At 45.8% G+C, this 18,808-nt stretch overlaps 1 protein-coding gene and 1 pseudogene across 1 annotated transcript in view; both read left to right on the forward strand.

Annotated features, from left to right (window-relative positions):
- Positions 1-543: 543 nt before the first annotated feature.
- LOC148146817 (splicing factor 3B subunit 6 pseudogene) lies at positions 544-1,221 on the forward strand (annotated as a pseudogene).
- A 972-nt stretch (positions 1,222-2,193) lies between these two features.
- LOC148146818 (microtubule-actin cross-linking factor 1, isoforms 6/7-like) overlaps positions 2,194-18,808 on the forward strand; it is a 66,035-nt gene continuing 49,420 nt past the window's right edge. Inside the window, exons 1-4 of the mRNA XM_087996940.1 lie at positions 2,194-2,265; positions 3,232-3,253; positions 4,311-4,537; positions 18,588-18,710. Coding sequence (XP_087853066.1) covers positions 2,194-2,265; positions 3,232-3,253; positions 4,311-4,537; positions 18,588-18,710 — 444 coding nt within the window. The remainder of the gene's footprint in view (positions 2,266-3,231; positions 3,254-4,310; positions 4,538-18,587; positions 18,711-18,808) is intronic.

The raw sequence follows: 18,808 nt of genomic DNA on the forward strand, positions 1-18,808 counted from the left end.
AATAGGTGACAGGTTTAGATAGAGGATCTGGATCGGCGCAGACTTGGAGGGCCGAAGGGCCTGTTCCTGTAATTTTCTTTGATCTTGGTTCTTTGCATCCTGATTTGCTTGATGTTTTGTGGATGTTGTTCCCAATGATGGTGATCCTGATGAAATATCTCTTTCCTGCAGACCTGCAGTGACATGGTTATCCTGGAGAGAGATTGAGGTTGTTTCTGTTGTTATCTTTGTTTGATAACTGGACAGTTTTGACACAATGAGATGTATATACCCTAAACCCTCCCCCACTTTTTTTAAATAATAATAAAACATGATTATATGAATCCCTGGTGGCAAGTGAGGTCAGGTTCAGAGGCCTGTTATGCTCCAACCTCTCATTCCCACAGTAGGGGTTAGGAGTGTTTAAACGCCCTGACCATGATGTGGTTAGGAAAAAGAACCTGAGATACAGTGGTCATGAAGACCAGTGTTACAGAGACGAGTGATTATGCAGAGGACTGCAAGAGATCGTGTTGGGCCTCTTGTTGGTACAGACGCGGCGCGATGGCAATGCAAGCGGCGAAAAGGGCGTACATTCGTTTGCCTCCAGAAGTAAATCGTATCTTGTATGTAAGAAATTTGCCATACAAAATAACAGCAGAAGAAATGTAAGATATATTTGGGAAATATGGACCAATCCGACAAATCAGAGTAGGAAATACACCTGAGACGAGAGGAACTGCATACGTAGTGTACGAAGATATTTTTGATGCCAAGAATGCTTGTGACCACTTATCTGGGTTCAATGTTTGCAACAGATACCTTGTGATTTTGTACTACAATGCAAACAGGGCTTTCCAAAAAATTGATACAAAGAAAAAGGAAGAGCAACTTAAAATTCTCAAGGAGAAGTATGGAATCAACACTGAAACAAAATGAACCATTGGGTTCTGTTTTTTTAACTTTTGCATTGTAAATACTATTGAAAGGACTTTTGAAGATGTCATAAACTTAGCAATTTGGATAAAGCTCACCAAGTTATTTTGTAGTTTAAGATTACCATTTACTTTGAATAATCGGTGGTTGTTTTAAACATTACTTCTGTTTATTTTGACTTTATGTAATATTTTCTTAATTTGAAACATAACATAATTAAGTTTAAAGTTTGTGCGAAGATTTGTAGCTCGGGTGCTCGTTGTTGTGGTTCTGTTCGCCGAGCTGGAAGTTTTTGTTGCAAACGTTTCGTCCCCTGGCTAGGCGACATCATCAGTGCTTGGGAGCCTCCTGCAAAGCGCTTCTTTGATGTTTCCTCCGGTGTTTATAGGGGTCTGTCCCTGCCGCTTCCAGTTGTCAGTTTCAGCTGTCCACTGTAGTGGTTGGTATATTGGGTCCAGGTCGATGTGTTTGTTGATGGAGTTTGTGGATGAATGCCATGCCTCTAGGAATTCCCTGGCTGTTCTCTGTCTGGCTTGCCCTATAATGGTAGTGTTGTCCCAGTCGAATTCATGTTGCTTGTTGTCTGCGTGTGTGGCTACTAAGGATAGCTGGTCGTGTCGTTTCGTGGCTAGTTGATGTTCATGTATGCGGATTGTTAGCTGTCTTCCTGTTTGTCCTGTATAGTGTTTTGTGCAGTCCTTGCATGGTATTTTGTACACTACATTAGTTTTGCTCATGTTGGGTATCGGGTCCTTCGTTCTGGTGAGTTGTTGTCTGAGCGTGGCTGTTGGTTTGTGTGCTGTTATGAGTCCTAGGGGTCGCAGTAGTCTGGCTGTCAGTTCCGATAATTAAGTTTGCATACAAATGGTGATGTTTATATTTGCAAATACTTTTACTGGGACTACACACCAGTTACCATGGTGATCCAGATATTATTTGTCAAATGTGCACTCTTGTATTCAAAATGATTGTTTGTGTACAATAAACTGTAAAATGGTTTTATGTTGGTCATTATTGATGTATTTCTGTTGCGAAGTGTGAAGCTAATGTTCTAGTGTAAGCCTGTTGATACCAGTGAATTAGGTAGCTAGAACACTGGGTTGTGGCCTGGTTTGGGACGTGAAATGAAGAAGTCCACCTATTGTTCAGTATTCTGACCTTCTCTGTCTTGTTATCCTCCCTCAAACCAGCACCTCCAAACATTAAATGTAAATGTTCTTGTCATTAAATAGTAACCAGTTAAAAAAAAGAGATCAATCATTTTAAATAAAAGTGAAAATGGAGCTGACCTGTCGGACAGAGACCACTTTAAGCGTGGGTAATAGAAATGAGGGTGAAAGCAAAGGGGAGGTAGGGATCTGATTTGGAGACTATATCCATTGTGGAGAAAATAGCTTGGTTAAATCCTATCCAGAAATAGATTTGGAAGAGGTGTAAGATGCATGTGAGTTTTGATATATCAGAAACAGTTACACCTTGCCTTGCCTGGCTGTCAGGAGCTGTTTCATCACTTGGATCACTGAATCAGCGCCTCAGGCGACTGACTGTGTGGAGTTTGCACATTCTCCCCGTGTCTGCGTGGGTTTCCTCCGGGTGCTCCGGTTTCCTCCCACAGTCCAAAGATGTGCAGGTCAGGTGAATTGGCCATGCTAAATTGCCCATAGTGTTAGGTTAGGGATATGGGTGGGTTGCGCTTCGGCGGGTTGGTGTGGACTTGTTGGGCCGAAGGGCCTGTTTCCACACTGTAATGTAATCTAATCTAATTTGTCAAACAGGCACCAAACAGAGGGTCTGAATCCTTTCTCTCTGGGGTGTCTGTATTAAATCCTCCCTGTACTCCTGTTGGTGTGTTGTCAGTCCCCCCTATTGGAGAAATGTGGAATTGCCGCCTCGGTGTTTGAGTTAGTTGTTTCGTCCATCATTCTCTCGGTTCCCATGTTTGTGCTGTGCCATGCCCCCTGTTGGAGATATTGGGAATTACCATCTGGGAGTCTGAGCTACACTGTCATCATAATTCTCTCAGTTTCCCTGTTGGGTTACTATTCTGTGTCCTTTGATCCTACTCCACAGCTACCTGATAAAGACACGGTGCTTTGAAAGCTAGTGCTTCCAAATAAGGTAAAAACAATGACTGCAGATGCTGGAAACTAGATTCTGGATTAGTGGTGCTGGAAGAGCACAGCAATTCAGGCAGCATCTGCTCCTCGGATACTGCCTGAACTGCTGTGCTCTTCCAGCACCACTAATTCAGTGCTTCCAAATAAACCTGTTGGACTATAACCTGTTTAATTTTGCCCCCTCTATTGGATATATCAGGAACTGCTGTCTGGCAGTCTGAGTGAGTATGCTCAGTCAATACTAATCTTTTTGCATTGTCTCATATCCATGGTGTGGGGATGTCATTAGGGGTCTGCGTTATAGCGAGTCGGGAATGTTCAGTTTGCCTGTCTGTCAGGGAGTTCTTGGGAATCTATGAAATGTTCATGTTGTCACTGAGTAGCGAGTGATTTACAACCTGTCAGACAAGTCTCCTCATGGGCCACTTAAAGTAGTCCGGATTCCCTTGGATGTGGAAGCTGCGGTTGGTGACACTGACAGAAGTGTATCATTTCCATCAGTGGGGTCACTGTGAGGATGTGTCATGGGGTGTCTTCTCTTCTCAAGTCACTGCCCTGAGTGGGATTTTGTGATGAATCTTATCCTTCTGAGTCTTCGTGTCATTTTGGGAGGGTCTTGAGGATCTGCCATTGGATTGATCAGGTTCGATTACCCTGATCAATCAGACCCAACCAGGTGTTGGTACATTGATAGCAGGGTGGCCTTTGGGTGTCCATTATGGTAGGTGCTGGGTGCATGTAGCCACCTCCAAATAAGGGTGCCAGGCCGCTCTGTGTCTAGCAAATGACTTGCTGCTCCTGATTGTCCTGAGGGTGATATTCCATTGTCCTGTTCAAGTCCAACTCCAGGTGGGTGTTGCAGGGTCTGCAGCTTTTGGATTTATTTGCAAACTGTCTGTGAGCAGCTGCAGCCTGTCTGCATACTGCGGCAGGTGGATTGACACTTTAGTCAAGGCTGGGGTTTATTTCCCAGCATGCTTTAATCATTGTCCATCTTTTGTTATTCCACGATAAGTGTATTATTGTCCATCATAAGTTCATTACTTCTGGAGGCCAATTCGGCCACAAAGGACAGGAAAGTGGACACGAGGAATGTCAGACCAGCCTCGAGGGGCCGAATGGCCTCCTCCTGTTTCTTATGGTCTTATCGATTCTGTAATTCCCAACTGTCTCACTCTACCCCATAAGTGGCCAATCCATGCCTGGAAACTATTTGGCGATTTGTGATTGAAAATTTTTCAAATGCTGACTGTTGTGTAAAATTCTTTTCTTGAGCAGACATTCAGGAGAAGCTTGACCATTTGGTGCGGCTCTGGACTGAGTTACAGTTTCACTCTCAGGAGCAGGAGTCCAGGCTTCAGGCCAAACTTTGCCAGGCCCAGCAGTTTGAGATAGCTCTGACTGATCTCACTGTTGTCTTGAAGACCACTGAGCAGAGGCTGCAAGATCTGAGTACACCATCATCCAATCCAGTGACTCTCCAACATCGTCTTGGCTGCCTCCAGGTGAGTGAGGATATCACTGAGGGTGACCTTTATTACCTTCCTGCTCCTGACCTGCTGTCGGGGTTTAACTGGACTGGCTCTGGAGGCAGTTCACAGATAGTGAGAGGCAGGGGTTTGGCAACCCAGGGTTCAGTTCAGTTCAGGTGAAATCTGAAACAGAAATGAAGGCAGCAAGTTAGTGAATGAGTCTGGAAAAGGAGAGGAAATAAATTAGGCAACAGACTACGTGTTTGCTGGGGCATGGGTTTCTGACTTCACAGTCCAGAGTTCATCAAATAAAGCAACCAAACTGAGGGCACTTCTCATCAATATTGCCCTGATGCTAGGAATGTGACTGAGAGAGGGAGCTCAGTGTTCTTGCTTTCAGGGTTTTCAGATGGAATGGGTGGGGTGGAATAACAGAGGAGGGAGTTTGGAGGAGACTAAGGCAGCTGTGAGGAGGGATGATGTGCTGAAATGGTCAACAAATGAGGCCACAGTCAAAAGGTATGGTGCTGGAAAAGCATATCCGGTCAGGCAGCATCCGAGGAGCAGGAGAGTTGACGTTTTGAGGTACCTGGACTACACCTCCTCCCACCCTGCCTCCTGTCAAATCATTATCCCTTACTCCCAATTCCTCTGCCTCTGCCACATCTGCTCTCAGGAGGACCAATTCCACTCCAGACCATCCCAGATGGCCTCCTATTACAAGGGCCATAATTTCCCCTCCCACGTGGTTGATGTCCCCTCCAGCACATCTCCTCCACTTCCTGCACCTCTGCCCTTGAACCCCACAACAAGGACAGAACTCCCCCAGTCCTCACCTTCCACTCTACCAACCTCCGTATACATCGCATCATCCTCTGCCATTTCAGCCACCTACAAACGGACCCCACCACCAGAGATATATTTCACTCCCCACCCTTATCTGTGTTCCGCAGAGACCATTCCCACTGCGACTCCCTTGTTAGGCCCGTGTCACCCACCAGCCCTCACACCTCCTCCCCTGCCACCGCAGGAATTGCAAAACCTGTGCCCATACTTCCCCCTTACTTCCATCCAAGGCCCCAAAGGACCCTTCCACATCCGTCAGAAATTTACCTGTACTTCTACAAATGTCATCTACTATATCCGTTATTCTCAATGTGATCTCCTCTACATTGGGGAGGCAGGACGCCAACTTGCGGAAAGTTTCAGAGAGCATCTCTGAGACACCCACACCAACCAACCCCACCGCCCCATGGCCGAACACTTCAGCTCCCTCTCCCACTCCGCCAAGGACATGCAGGTCCTGGGCCTCCTCTGTTGCCAAATCTTAGCCTGGAGAAAGAACATATTATCTTCTGCCTTGGGACCCTCCAACCACATAGGATCAATGTGGATTTTGCCAGTTTCCACATCTCCTCTCCTCCCACCTTGTCCTATTCCCAACCCTCCAACTTGGCACCACCCTCTTGAACTGTCCCATCTGTCCATCTTCCTGCCTACCTATCTGCTCCACCCTCCTCTTGACCTATCACCATCACCCCAACCTTCATCTATCTTTCATATGCCTAGCTACCTTCCCCCAGCCCCAACCCCTCCCATTTATTGCTCAGCTCCCTTCCCCCCCCCCCCACGGCCCCACATTCCTGATGAAGGGCTTATGCTCGAAATGTCAACTGTCCTGCTCCTCGGATGCTGCCTGATCTGCTGTGCTTTTCCAGCACCACTCTGATCTAGCCTCTGATCTCCAGCATCCGCAGACCTCACTTTCTCCTATCAAATGAAGCCATGCGGACAATGAGCTGAGGAACAAGAAAAGGGGCAGTTACATAGCTGGGGAGTGGGCTGTACTGTAGATCTTCAAGGTTTCTTCTCAAACCATGACCGTGTCCATCTCGAAGGAAAAGGGCAGCAGATACATGGAAACATCACACTAATAGAAGTCAGAGAATTGGGATAAGGGGAGCATTTTCAAAATGGCAACCTGTAACTAGTGGAGTGCCCCAGGGGGCAGTGCTCAGCCCACAGTTATATCCTGTACAAGGCAGTCCATCCTGTTTGCAGGATAATGGAAGGCAGCTGGTTGTAAAGACAGGAAATGTTGGATCATTAAATTGCATCCTTGTATGGGATTGCTTTCACAGGTATATGGACGAGAATAGAATAACGGAGATGGGTTTCAGATTGGTTCCACAGGTCAACGCAACATCGAGCCCTGAAGGGTCTGTACTGCACTGTAATGTTCTATGTTCTATTACGAGCATTTGTAAGGTGGATGTTCATAGATCGGGGACCTTTTGGGTATATTAACAATGTGTGAGGAAAGTAATCACCAGGTTTACAGATCAGATAGAAATGGGTGGGGAGGCAATGGGTGAAGGTGACATAAGGAGTTATCCGAGGGATTTAGAAAGCTTAGGCGAATGGGCACAAATTTGACAAATGGAATATAGTGTAGGAAAAGGTAAGGTTATGGACTTTGGTGGGAAGAACAGAGGAGCTGAATCTTATTTAAATGGAGAAAGACTGCAGAAAGCTGCAGCACAGAGGGATTTGGGAGTCTCGTGTGTGAATCACAATTATTGATTTTAATTTCAAAGGAAATGGAGTATAAAAGTGAGGAAGTTTTGCTAAAACTATACAGGCAGTAGTCAGACCACAGCTGGGATACTCTGAACAGGGTTAGGCCCTTGTCTAAGGGAAGATATTCCGACATTGGAGGCAGTCCAGAGAAGGTTCACAGGAATGGAGGAACTGTCTTATGAGGAGAGGTTGGATAGGCTGGAACTGTACTCACTGGACTCTGGAAGAATGTTCCAACCTTATTGGAACATCCAAGATTCTTAAGTGATTTGACAGAGTTGATGTGGAGAGGTTGTTTTTCTTTGTGTGGGAGAGTGTAGGACTGGGAGTATCATCTCAGAATAAGAAGTCACCCATTTAAGGCAGAGATGGGGAGGAATTTTTTCTCTCAAAATGGAATGAATCTGAAGATTTTTATCACAGAGGGCTGTTGAGGCAGGGCAGCATGGTGGCTCAGTGGTTAGCACTGCTGCCTCACAGCACCAGGGTCCCAGGTTCGATTCCAGCCTCAGGCAACTGTCTGTGTGGAGTTTGCACATTCTCTCCGTGTCTGCGTGGGTTTCCTCCGGGTCATCCAGTTTCCTCCCACAGTCACAAAGATGTGCAGGTTAGGGTGGATCGGCCATGTTAAGTTGCCCGTTGTGTTAGGTGCATTAGTCAGAGGGAAATGGGTCTGGGTGGGTTACTCTTCGGAGGGTTGGTGTGGAGTTGTTGGGCCAAAGGGCCTGTTTCCACACTGTAGGGCAATTAATCTAATCTAAATAGTTATATTCAAGGCTGAGACAGAGAGAGTGTTACTCAGGAAAGTAATTGGGGGTTACGGGGAAAAGGTAGGAAAGTAGAGATGAGAACAGCCATGGTCTCATTGAATCTTAAAGCAGACTTGATGGGCTGAATGGCCTACTTCTGTCCTACATTTTATGGTTGAATGGCAGGACTTGAAGCACCTCAGCCAGTGTGGTCCTTGGAAAAGAGGTTTGGGATGGTACCGCTCCATACCAGGCCATTATGGAGTGGTGGATAGACCCCTACAATACTTAATATTCCTGAGGACGTGCACTGGATAGAGTGACAGGTTAATCACCTTCCACTCAGCAGATGTGGAGCTGATCATTTCACTCTAGGGATTTGCCTCACAGCGCTAGAGACCCAGGTTCAATTCCCGCCTCAGGTGACTGACTGTGTGGAGTTTGCACGTTCTCCCCGTGTCTGCGTGGGTTTCCTCCGGGTGCTCCGGTCTCCTCCCACAGTCCAAAAATGTGCAGGTCAGGTGAATTGGTCATGCTAAATTGCCCGTAGTGTTAGGTGAATAGAGTAAATGTAGGGGAATGGGTCTGGGTGGGTTGGACTTATTGGGCTGAAGGGCCTGTTTCCACACTGTAAGTAATCTAATCTAATCTAAAGCAGATACCCTAGCCCCTTTCCAGACAGCTCCAGATGATCTCTCTGTTGCAGATTCATATGACCAACTTTCATTTCTAAACCTCAACTTTACCTCAAACTGCATCTTTATATTGAATGAGAAAGAATTTTTAATCTCCTGTAAGAAACAATTGCCTCTTTCTCTTGTATGAATGCTTTATCCAGAGAGTTTCCACAAATGCTGTATGTTTGTTTATTTCTTTTGAACTTGAGCACTGCAGGTTAGAGTGGTGAAGGAGGTATATGGGACACTTGTCTTTATTAACTGAAGGATGGAGTTTCAGAGCAGGGAGGAACTGAATAAAACATTGGTTAGGCAACAGCCAATGTGTGCAGTTCTGAATCCACATTCTAGGATGGAGGTGATCACATCCAGTGGAGAGTGTGCAGAGGAGATTTATCAGGATGTTGCCTGGGCTGGAGAGTTTCAGTTAGGAAGAGAGATTGGACAGACTGGGAATGTTTTTCCCCAGGGCAGGATTGACTGGCACAAGGGGCCATAGTTTTAAGATATTAGGAGAATGGTACAGAGGAGACATCAGAGGAAGGTTCATTACGCAGAGAGTTGTGAATGCATGGAATACATTGTTAGCGGTGATGGTGGAAGTAGAGTCAATGGGGACAGTTAAGCGACTGCTGGACGTGCAGATGGAAAGCAGTGAGTTGAGGGGTGCATAGGTGAAGTTATTTTACTTTACATTAGGATTAATCCTTGGCACAATACCGTGCTGTACTTTTCAATGTTCAATGGGAGCAAAGGAGACTGAGAGGGGACATGTTTGAGATGCAGAAAATTGGACAGGACAGACAGGAAGGAACTTTTCCCCTTAACGCAGGGATCAATGACCAGGGAGCTGGGGTTTAAGGTAAGGGGCAGGAAGTTTAGAGGGGGATGTGAGGATAAATCATTTCACCCAGAGGGAGGTGGGGAACCTGGACCTCACAGCCTGAGAGGGTGGGAGGGACAGGAACCCTCATCACATTGAAGAGGGATTGAGATGTAATAAGGTGATGGGCCAAGTGCTGGGAAATGGGGCTAGAATCATTAGGTGGTTGTTTATGACTGGTGTAGTCAGACCGAGCTGAAGGGCCTTTCTCTGTGCTGTACATCTCTACAACACTGACATCACTCTTGCTTCATTTGCATATCACTTTAAATCTATGTCCATTGTGTTTACAATCCTGGTACAAGCAGGGACTGTTTCTCCCTGTCTGCTCTGTCCAGCTCTGGTTTTGAAAACCTCTATCACATCTCCCTCTCAGCTGCCCTCTCTCTGGGGAGAACTGTCCCAACGTCTTCAACCTCCCCCCCCATCCCTGAAGTTTCTCATTCCGGAAACCATTCCTGTAAATCACTTCCTGCACTCTCTCCAATGCATTCCCATCTTTCCTATAATGTGGGGCCCACACCCTGTACACAATATTCCAGCTGAGGACCCACAAGGGTCCTGGACAAGTTCAACATCACCCCCCTGCTATTGTACTCTCTGCCCCGGTAATAAAGGCGAGGATACTGTCTGCTTTATTAACTGCTCTCTCCCCCGGTGCTGCCACCTTCCATGATCTGTGACGTATACCACCCAGCCCCCTGTGCTCCTACTCCCCCTTTACAATTATCCCCGTTATTTTATGTTGCCTTTCAATGTTCTTCCAACCAAAGTGCATCACCTCACACTTCGCTGCACTGAACCTCGTTTATTCACTCCACCAACTTCCTTTAACACCCAGGGATGGAAGCCATCAGGTCCTGGGGATTTGTCATTTCTCAGTTCCATTAATTTCCCTTCTTTTGATGATTTAGTTTAATTTTATTTTGACTCAGTCCCTGATCCTCTGATAATTTCTTTGGGATTTCCCGCAAGCTCTCCGCCTTTCCTGCTTCCCCGTAGTCACTGACAATATCCCTACTGTTAGCCTTCACTGGGACCAGCGGCTTTCCCTTTATAGAACTGTAACATCTCCTCTTATTGTCTATTATGGCTTTTGCAAGTTTCAGTTCATAATCCTTTGTAGCCGCTTTTAAAAAGATGCTTGGTGGATCTTTGTTGGTCTTTGTATTTGACCCGTCCTGTGGGATCCACACTGTTCTTTATGTTTTTATAAGCTCTTCCTTTTAATTGTATGCCATACCTTCCCTGCTCCGATGTCCGTGGCTGTATTTTTGTGAGAGTGAGGTGGAGATTCTCCATCTCCTGGGGACAACCTGCCCCTGAACATCATTAAATGTTTCTCCAAACACTCTCCTCTGTTCCTCAGTAACTTTACCCTTTAGCAAATATTCCCAGTTTACTGTGGACACTCTCTGCCTCATCCCTTTAAAGTCTGCCTTACCTAAACCCTAAATTCTATTATCCAATTTTTGCCGATCTCTCACAAACGCTACATGAAACTCGATTATATTGTGATCAAAATTTGCAAATACTCACAAACTAGGTCATTAGTTAAACTAGACTTATTGCTCATGACTAGATCCAATATTGCTTGTCTCCTTATTGCATCTAGACATATTGTTGGAGGAATCCATCCTAGAAATTCACAACTTCCCTGGTATTTGCTTGTCTTCCTCTCCCAGTCTGGGTTCAGATTAGAATCCCCCCATTAATACTGCTCTATCCTTGCTATGTAGTTGTCTAATGTCAGCTTTTAGACAATCTAGCAATTCTCAGCTGCTACCAGGTGGTAACATTAGTCACTTTATTGGGAGTTTTCTACAGTCCCCTCAATATTAACAGAGACATGGAGGAGCAGATTAGGAGGCAGATTTTGGAATGGTGCAAAAATAACGGTTGTTGTTATGGGTGACTTTAACTTCCCTAATATTGATTGGAATCTCCTTTGTTCAAATAATTTGGATGGAGCAGTTTTTGTTAGATGTGTCCAGAAAGGATTCCTGACTCAATATGTAGATATGCCGACTAGAGGGGAGGCCATATTGGATTTGGTGCTCAGCAACGAACCATGCCAAGTGTCAGATCTCCCAGTGGGAGAACATTTCTGTGATAGTGATCCCAACATTCTGACCTTTATTATAGTCATGGAGAGGGATAGGAGCAGACTGTATGTGAAAATATTTAATTGGGGTAGAGGCAATTACAATGCTATTAGGCAGGAACTGGTGTGCCTAAATTGGGAACAGATATTCTCAGGGAAGTACATGACAGAAATGTGGAGGTTCGATTTTGCCTGTCCTCGGATGCTGCCTGAATTGCTGTGCTCTTCCAGCACCACTGATCCGAAATGTGGAGGTTGTTTAGGGAGCACTTGCTGATAGTGCTGGATAGATTTGTCTCACTGAGGCAAGGAAGGGATGGTAAGGTGAAGGAACCTTGGGTGACGAGGGATGTGGAACATCTAGTCAAGAGGAAGAAGGAAGCGTACACAAGGTGAAGGAAGCAAGGATCAGGCAGGGATCTAGAGGGTTACAAGCTAGGCAGGGAGGAACTGAAGAATGGACTTAGGAGAGCTAGAAGAGGGCATGAAAAAACTTTTTAGTGGATAGGATTAAGGAAAACCCCAAGGCATTCTACACTTATGTGAGGAACAAGAGGATGGCCAGAGTGAGGGTTGGGCCGATCAGGGATAGTGGAGGGAACTTGTGCCTGGAGTCGGAGGAGGTAGGGGAGGTCCTTAATAAATACTTTGCTTCAGTATTCACTACTGAGAGGGACCTTGTTGTTTCTGAAGACAGTGCGAAACAGACTGACATCCACAAACAGCTTGATGTTAAGGAGGAGGATGTGATGAAAATTTTGAAAGACACAAGGATAGATAAGTCATACAGGATATACCCAAGGTTACTACAGGAAGTGAGGGAAGAGATTGCTGCGCCTTTGGCAATGATCTTTGTGTCCTCACTGTCCACTGGAGTAGTGCCAGATAATTGGAGGGTGGCAAATGTTATTCCCTTGTTCAAGAAAAGGAATAGGGATAATCCTGGGAATTACAGACCAGTCTTACATCTGTGGTGGGCAAAGTATTGGAGAGGATTCTGAGAGACAAGATTTATGATTATTTGGAAAACCATAGTTTTATTAGAGATAGGAGAAAGTGAGGACTGCAGATGCTGGAGATCAGAGCTGAAAAATGTGTTGCTGGAAAAGCGCAGCAGGTCAGGCAGCATCCAAGCATTCCAGCAACACATTTTTCAGCTTTGATTAGAGATAGTCAGCATGGCTTAGTGAGGGGCAGGTCATGCCTCACAAACCTTATTGAATTCTTTGAGGATGTGACAAAACACAATGATGAAGGTAGAGCAATGGATGTGGTGTACATGGATTTTAGAAAGGTGTTTGATAAGGTTGTCTATGGTAGGCTCATTTAGAAAGGGAGGATGCATGGGATACAGGGAAATTTGCCTGTCTGGATACAGAATTGGCTGGCCTATAGAAGACAGAGGGTGGTAGTAGATGGAAAGTATTCAGCCTGGAGCTTGGTGACCAGTGGTGTTCTGCAGGGATCTCTTCTGGGACCTCTGCTCTTTGTGATGTTTATAAATGACTTGGATGAGGAAGTGGAAGGGTGGGTTAGTAAGTTTGCCGATGACACGGAGTTTAGTGGAGTGATGGATAGTGTGGAGGGATGTCGTAGGTTGCAACAGGACATTGACAGGATGCAGACTTGGACTAAGAAGTGACAGATGGAGTTCAACCTGGAAAAGTATGAAGTGATTCACTTTGGAAGGTGAAATTTGAATGCAGAATACAGGGTTAGAGGCAGGATTCTTGGCAGTGTGGAGGAACAGAGGGATCTTGGGGTCCATGTCCATAGATCCCTCAAAGTTGCCATCCAGGTTGATAGGGTTGTGTTGGCTTTCATTAACAGAGGGATTGGGTTTAAGAGCTGCGAGGTTATGCTGCAGCTCTGCGAGGTTATGCTGCAGCTCTGCGAGGTTATGCTGCAGCTCTGCGAGGTTATGCCGCAGCTCTGCGAGGTTATGCCGCAGCTCTGCGAGGTTATGCTGCAGCTCTGCGAGGTTATGCTGCAGCTCTGCGAGGTTATGCCGCAGCTCTGCAAGGTTATGCTGCAGCTCTGCGAGGTTATGCTGCAGCTCTGCGAGGTTATGCTGCAGCTCTGCGAGGTTAGCCCACACTTGGAATATTGTGTTCAGTTCAGGTCGCCTCATTATTGGAAGGATGTGGAAGCTTTAGAGAGTGTGCAGAGGAGATTTCCCAGGAAGCTGCCTGGACTGGAGGATGTGTCTTATGGAGAAAGGTTGAGCGAGGTAGGGCTTTTCTCATTGGAGCAAAGAAGGAATGAGAGATGACTTGATAGAGGTGTATAGGATGATGAGAGGAGTAGATAGAGTGGATAGCCAGAGACTTCTTCCCAGGGCAGAAATGGCTATCACGGGGAGGGATAATTCTAAGGTGATTGGAGGGAGATTTAGGGGCAATGTCAGAGGTCGGTTCTTTACACACAGAGTGGTGGGTGTGTGGAATGCACTGCCAGCGGTGGGAGTAGAGTCGGAGACATTAGGGACATTTGGATAGGCACATGGATGATAAGGGGATGTAGGTTCGTCTGATTTTAGAGTAGGACAAAAGGTCGGCACAACATTGAGGGTTGAGGGGTCTGTACTGTGCTGGACTGTGCTGGACTGTGCTGGACTGTGCTGGACTGTGCTGGTCTGTTCCATGTTCTGACATGGTTTATGAATGGAATTGGTATCAGATCTGTTTCAAGTTAACACAGACCAGCACCAAGCTTCACAGTTAAAAGGATAATTGATTCAAAGTCCTTTCTGGATTTTCATTGGGAATAAAGAGATAACATTGTTCACAAGAAACTACAGACACTAAGGTTATAACAGGGCTTTTGCCCGAAACGTCGATTTCGAAGCTCCTTGGATGCTGCCTGAACTGCTGTGCTCTTCCAGCCCCACTAATCCAGGATTAGCCATAAGAAAGTCCCAAGATGTTTCTGAGCTAAACCAGGGGCCTGTGTTTCAATTAGTTTTTTGCAGAAGTGAAGAAGTTAGCATTTGAATCCAGATCCATTAGCTGCGATGGATTTGGTAGTTGGATAGTTTTCTTGCTGATTTTCCAGCTCAGTGAGTGACAGCGAAGATTATTACTGCATTCTGCTTCTGTATTTATGGCCCTTCCAGCCTCCCAGTTACCTAACAACAGGCCAGTGAGATATCACTGGTGTGCTTCCACTGTCGGCCTGGAACAGTTTCCTGTAGATGCTCCAAGTTCTCCCTTTGTCTGAGCTGCTTGCCTTCAGAATCAGTCTTGGCTGGAAAGCAAAGGTGGCTACTGTTACTGGGTGACCTAAGCAGGAGCTAAGTCAAGTTCCACCTGAAATAGTCCTTCTAGAGGGACAGCTCCTTTCCCACCTGTCACTCTGGACTTTCCACCTGGTCTTTGCCCAGTCGATGTCCTTAAACAACTCATCAAGGAACTCTGAAAACCCTTGATGGGGTTTTAGCAATATTTTTACCGTAACCAACGACCTTCCCCATTGATTTCCTGAGAATGTTCTGGACGATGATGACACTGGCAGGGTAATCTGCCTGGAGAATGTCTCTGGAGTTGCTTTCGTGTTTAGTACCAATCTATTCTCCAGTTGTCTGTCTACCTCTCATTTCTGTTCCTCAGTTCTCTATAGTGTTTATATTCAACCTGATTCTATTATGAAACTGGCATCTGTTTTATGATCTTTCTTCTGATTTATCTGACCATCCATTTCTTTCATCTTCCAGGGAGTTTGTTCTTTGTTACCCCTCCCTTTGATTGTCAGAGAGATGCACTTCGACTCTGCCCCTAACCATCTCCTCTCCAAAGACAGATTTCCAATATCCCTTTCCATCACTAAACTGAACGTAACTGAATTATGGTCACTCTCTCCAAAGTGCTCACCTACAACTAAATCAAACACCTGGCCTGGTTCATTACCAAGCACGAGATCCAGTGTGGCCTCCCCTCTTGTCGGCCCTTCGACATACTGTGTCAGGAAACCCCCCCGTAGACATTGGACAGAAACTGATCCATCCGACACACTAGAGCTATAACATTTCCAATCAATGTTGGGGAAGATAAAGTCCCCCATAATGACCACCCTGTTCCTTTCACTCCTACCTAGGATAATGTTGCTAATCCTCTCTTCCACATCCTGGAACTCCGTGGAGGCCTATAAAAAACTCCAAGCAGTCTGACCTCTCCGCTCCTGTTTCTAACCTCAGCCCACACTACCTCAGTAGATGAGTCCTCATCAAAAGTTCTCTCAGCCACCATTATACTATCTTTGACTAACAAGGCCACGCCTTCCCCTCTTTTCCCGCCTTGCCTGTTTTTAATGAAACATCTATTACTCACCCTGCTCTATCCATGTCTCCGAAATGGCCACAATATTGAAGTCCCAGGTACCTATCCATGCTGCAAGCTCACCTATCTTATTTCGGAGACTTCTGGCGTTGAAGTAGATGCACGTCAAACCAGCTTGTTGCCTGCCAGCACATTCCTGTGACCCTAAAATCCTGTCCCAGTCTTCCCTACTCTCATCCTCCTGTGCACTGTAGTTACACCTCCGGTTCCCACTCCCCTGCTGAGCTAGTTTAAACCCACCCGAATAGCACCAGCAAATTTCCCACCCAGGATATTAGTACCCCTCTGGTTCAAGTGAAGACCGTCCTGTTTGTACAAGTCCCACCTTCCCCAGAATGAGCCCCAATTATCCAAGAAACTAAAACCCTCCCTCCTGCACCATCCCTGTAGCTGATATCTCTCCCTATTCCTTGCCTCGCTATCACGTGGCACAGGTAACAATCCAGAGATAACAACTCTGTTTATTCTAGCTAAACTGGAAGGGGACTAATATACTGCAGGGAGATTTGCTAGAGCTGCTCAGACGTTTGCAGCAGCAACAGTATGTGATGGATGGCAGTTTTCGGAAGGGCAGCTAGTGCAGGAGTCTGTTGTGGATATCCCCATTTCAAACAGGTATGCTGTTTTGGAAAATGTAGGGGGTGATGGATTCTCAGGAGAACGTATCTCGAACAGCCAAGTCTCTGGTATTGAGACTGGCTCTAATGCAACGAGGGACACGTTGGTTTTGTTTCTCAATTTCCCTCTGACTCTTGGGGGTCTATAATACAATCCCAATAAGGTGATCATCCCTTTCTTATTTCTCAGTTCCACCCAAATAACTTCCATGGATGTATTTCCAGGAATATCCTCCCTCAGCACAGCTGTAATGTTATCCCTTATCAGAAATGCCACTCCCCCTCCTCTCTTGCCTCCCTTTCTATCCTTCCTGTAGCATTTGTATCCTGGAACATTAAGCTGCCAGTCCTGCCCATCCCTGAGCCATGTTTCTGTAATTGCTATGATATCCCAGTCCCATGTTCCTAACCATGTCCTGAGTTCATCTGCCTTCCCTATTGGCCCCTTGCATTGAAATAAATGCAGTTTAATTTATTAGTCCTACCTTGTCCCTGCCTGCCCTGACTATTTTACTCATTCCTGTTCTCAGCTGTACCCGTCTCAGATCGATCTCTTTCCTCACTATCTCCCTGGGTGCCCCCCCCCCCACCTTACTAGTTTAAATCCTCCCGAGCAGCTCTAGCAAATTTCCCTGCCAGTATATTAGTCCCCTTCCAATTTAGGTGCAATCTGTCCTTCTTGTACAGGTCACTTCTTCCCCAAAAGAGATTCCAATGATCCAAAAATGAGAATCCTTCTCTCATACACCAGCTCCCCAGCCATGCATTCATCTGCTCTATCCTCCTATTCCTGCCCTCACTAGCTCTTGGCACTGGGAGTAATCCAGATATTACTACTCTCGAGGACCTCCTTTTTAAATTCCTGCCTAACTCTCTGTAATCTCCCTTCAGAATCTCAACCTTTTCCCTTCCTACATCGTTGGTTCCAATGTGGACAATGACCTCCTGCTGGTCCCCCTCCCCCTTGAGAACATTCTGCACCTTCTCTGAGACATCCTTGATCCTGGCACCAGGGAAACAACACACCATTCTGCTTTTTCTCTGCTGGCCACAGAAACGTCTGTCTGTACCTCTGACCAGAGAGTCCGCTAACACAATTGATCTCTTGGAAGCCGACGTACCCCTCGTTGCATTAGAGTCAGTCTCAATACCAGAAACTTGGCTGTTCGTGCTACGTTCCCCTGAGAATCCATCACCCCCTACATTTTCCAAAACAGCATACCTGTTTGAAATGGGGATAGCCACAGAAGACTCCTGCACTAGCTGCCTACCTCTCTTACCCTTCCTGGAGTTAACCCATCTATGTGACTGTATCGGAGACTTTCCCCCCTTCCTATAACTGCCATCCATCACATACTGTTGCTGTTGCAAATTTCTTATTGCCACCAACTGTCTCTCCAACCAATCCATTCAATCTGATAGGATTCGCATCCAACAGTATTTATGACAGATATAATCTGCAGTAACCCTTAAACTCTGCTTTCACTCCACAGATGCTGTCAGACCTGCTGAGTTTTTCCAGCTATTTCTGTTTGTGTTTCTGATTTCCAGTATCCAAAAGTTCTTTCTTTTTTTTTTATCCTGGATAGATCCCTCCACAATTTGCAGGAATTAACTCATCTCCAGTTAACATTTTTATCCTACATTGCTCCTTTTCGTTCTCCAAATATAATACGGACCTGATGATACTATGATCACTGTTCCCAATACTCCATCCCAGTTGGCATTCTGCACTTAACCAATTTCGATCCTCATGACTAGCTTCAATAATGTCACCTTCCCCACTGGGTGAAAATGCTTCTTTCCTCAATGGCCTGCTTCAGAAGTTCCTCCCTTTTCTGACCTTAACATAATTATAGGCCATTCATGACTTGGGTCATTCCAATCTTCTACTGTCATAAATCTCATAAATCCCGACCAATTCCAAGCAAATCTGTCCTTCTATACATTTTCCACCGGATCATGGCCTATTGAATACAGCTGGTCCAGCCTTGGTACCTTGTTTCTTAGCTCTGACCAATTAGAAACCTTAAGCACATTGTCTCACTTCATTGAATTACTGCCTTTAATCAATTGTAGCTCTGTGCCCTTAGCTGCTGTTGTTGTTGGGTTTCTATGGTTTTGGTTTCTGTATTCCAGGAGGTCTGTGAGGAGATTGAAACTCTGCAGAATGATGTGAAGTCATTGAGGAGCCTTGGAGAGGGACTGATAGACTCCATCAGAAGTGAAGACACGTGTGAGGTAGTGAAGCATCAAGATGAGGTGAGCAAGTGAATTGACTAATGAGGAGGAAACATTGGAAGCAGTTCAGGGGAGGTTTATCAGACTAATCCCTGGAATGAGCGGTTATCTTATGAGGA

This window comes from Chiloscyllium plagiosum, unplaced genomic scaffold, assembly GCF_037043375.1.
Source record: "Chiloscyllium plagiosum isolate Xiang-an unplaced genomic scaffold, Cpla_swu_hap1 HiC_scaffold_19, whole genome shotgun sequence".
Taxonomy (NCBI): Eukaryota; Metazoa; Chordata; class Chondrichthyes; order Orectolobiformes; family Hemiscylliidae; genus Chiloscyllium; species Chiloscyllium plagiosum.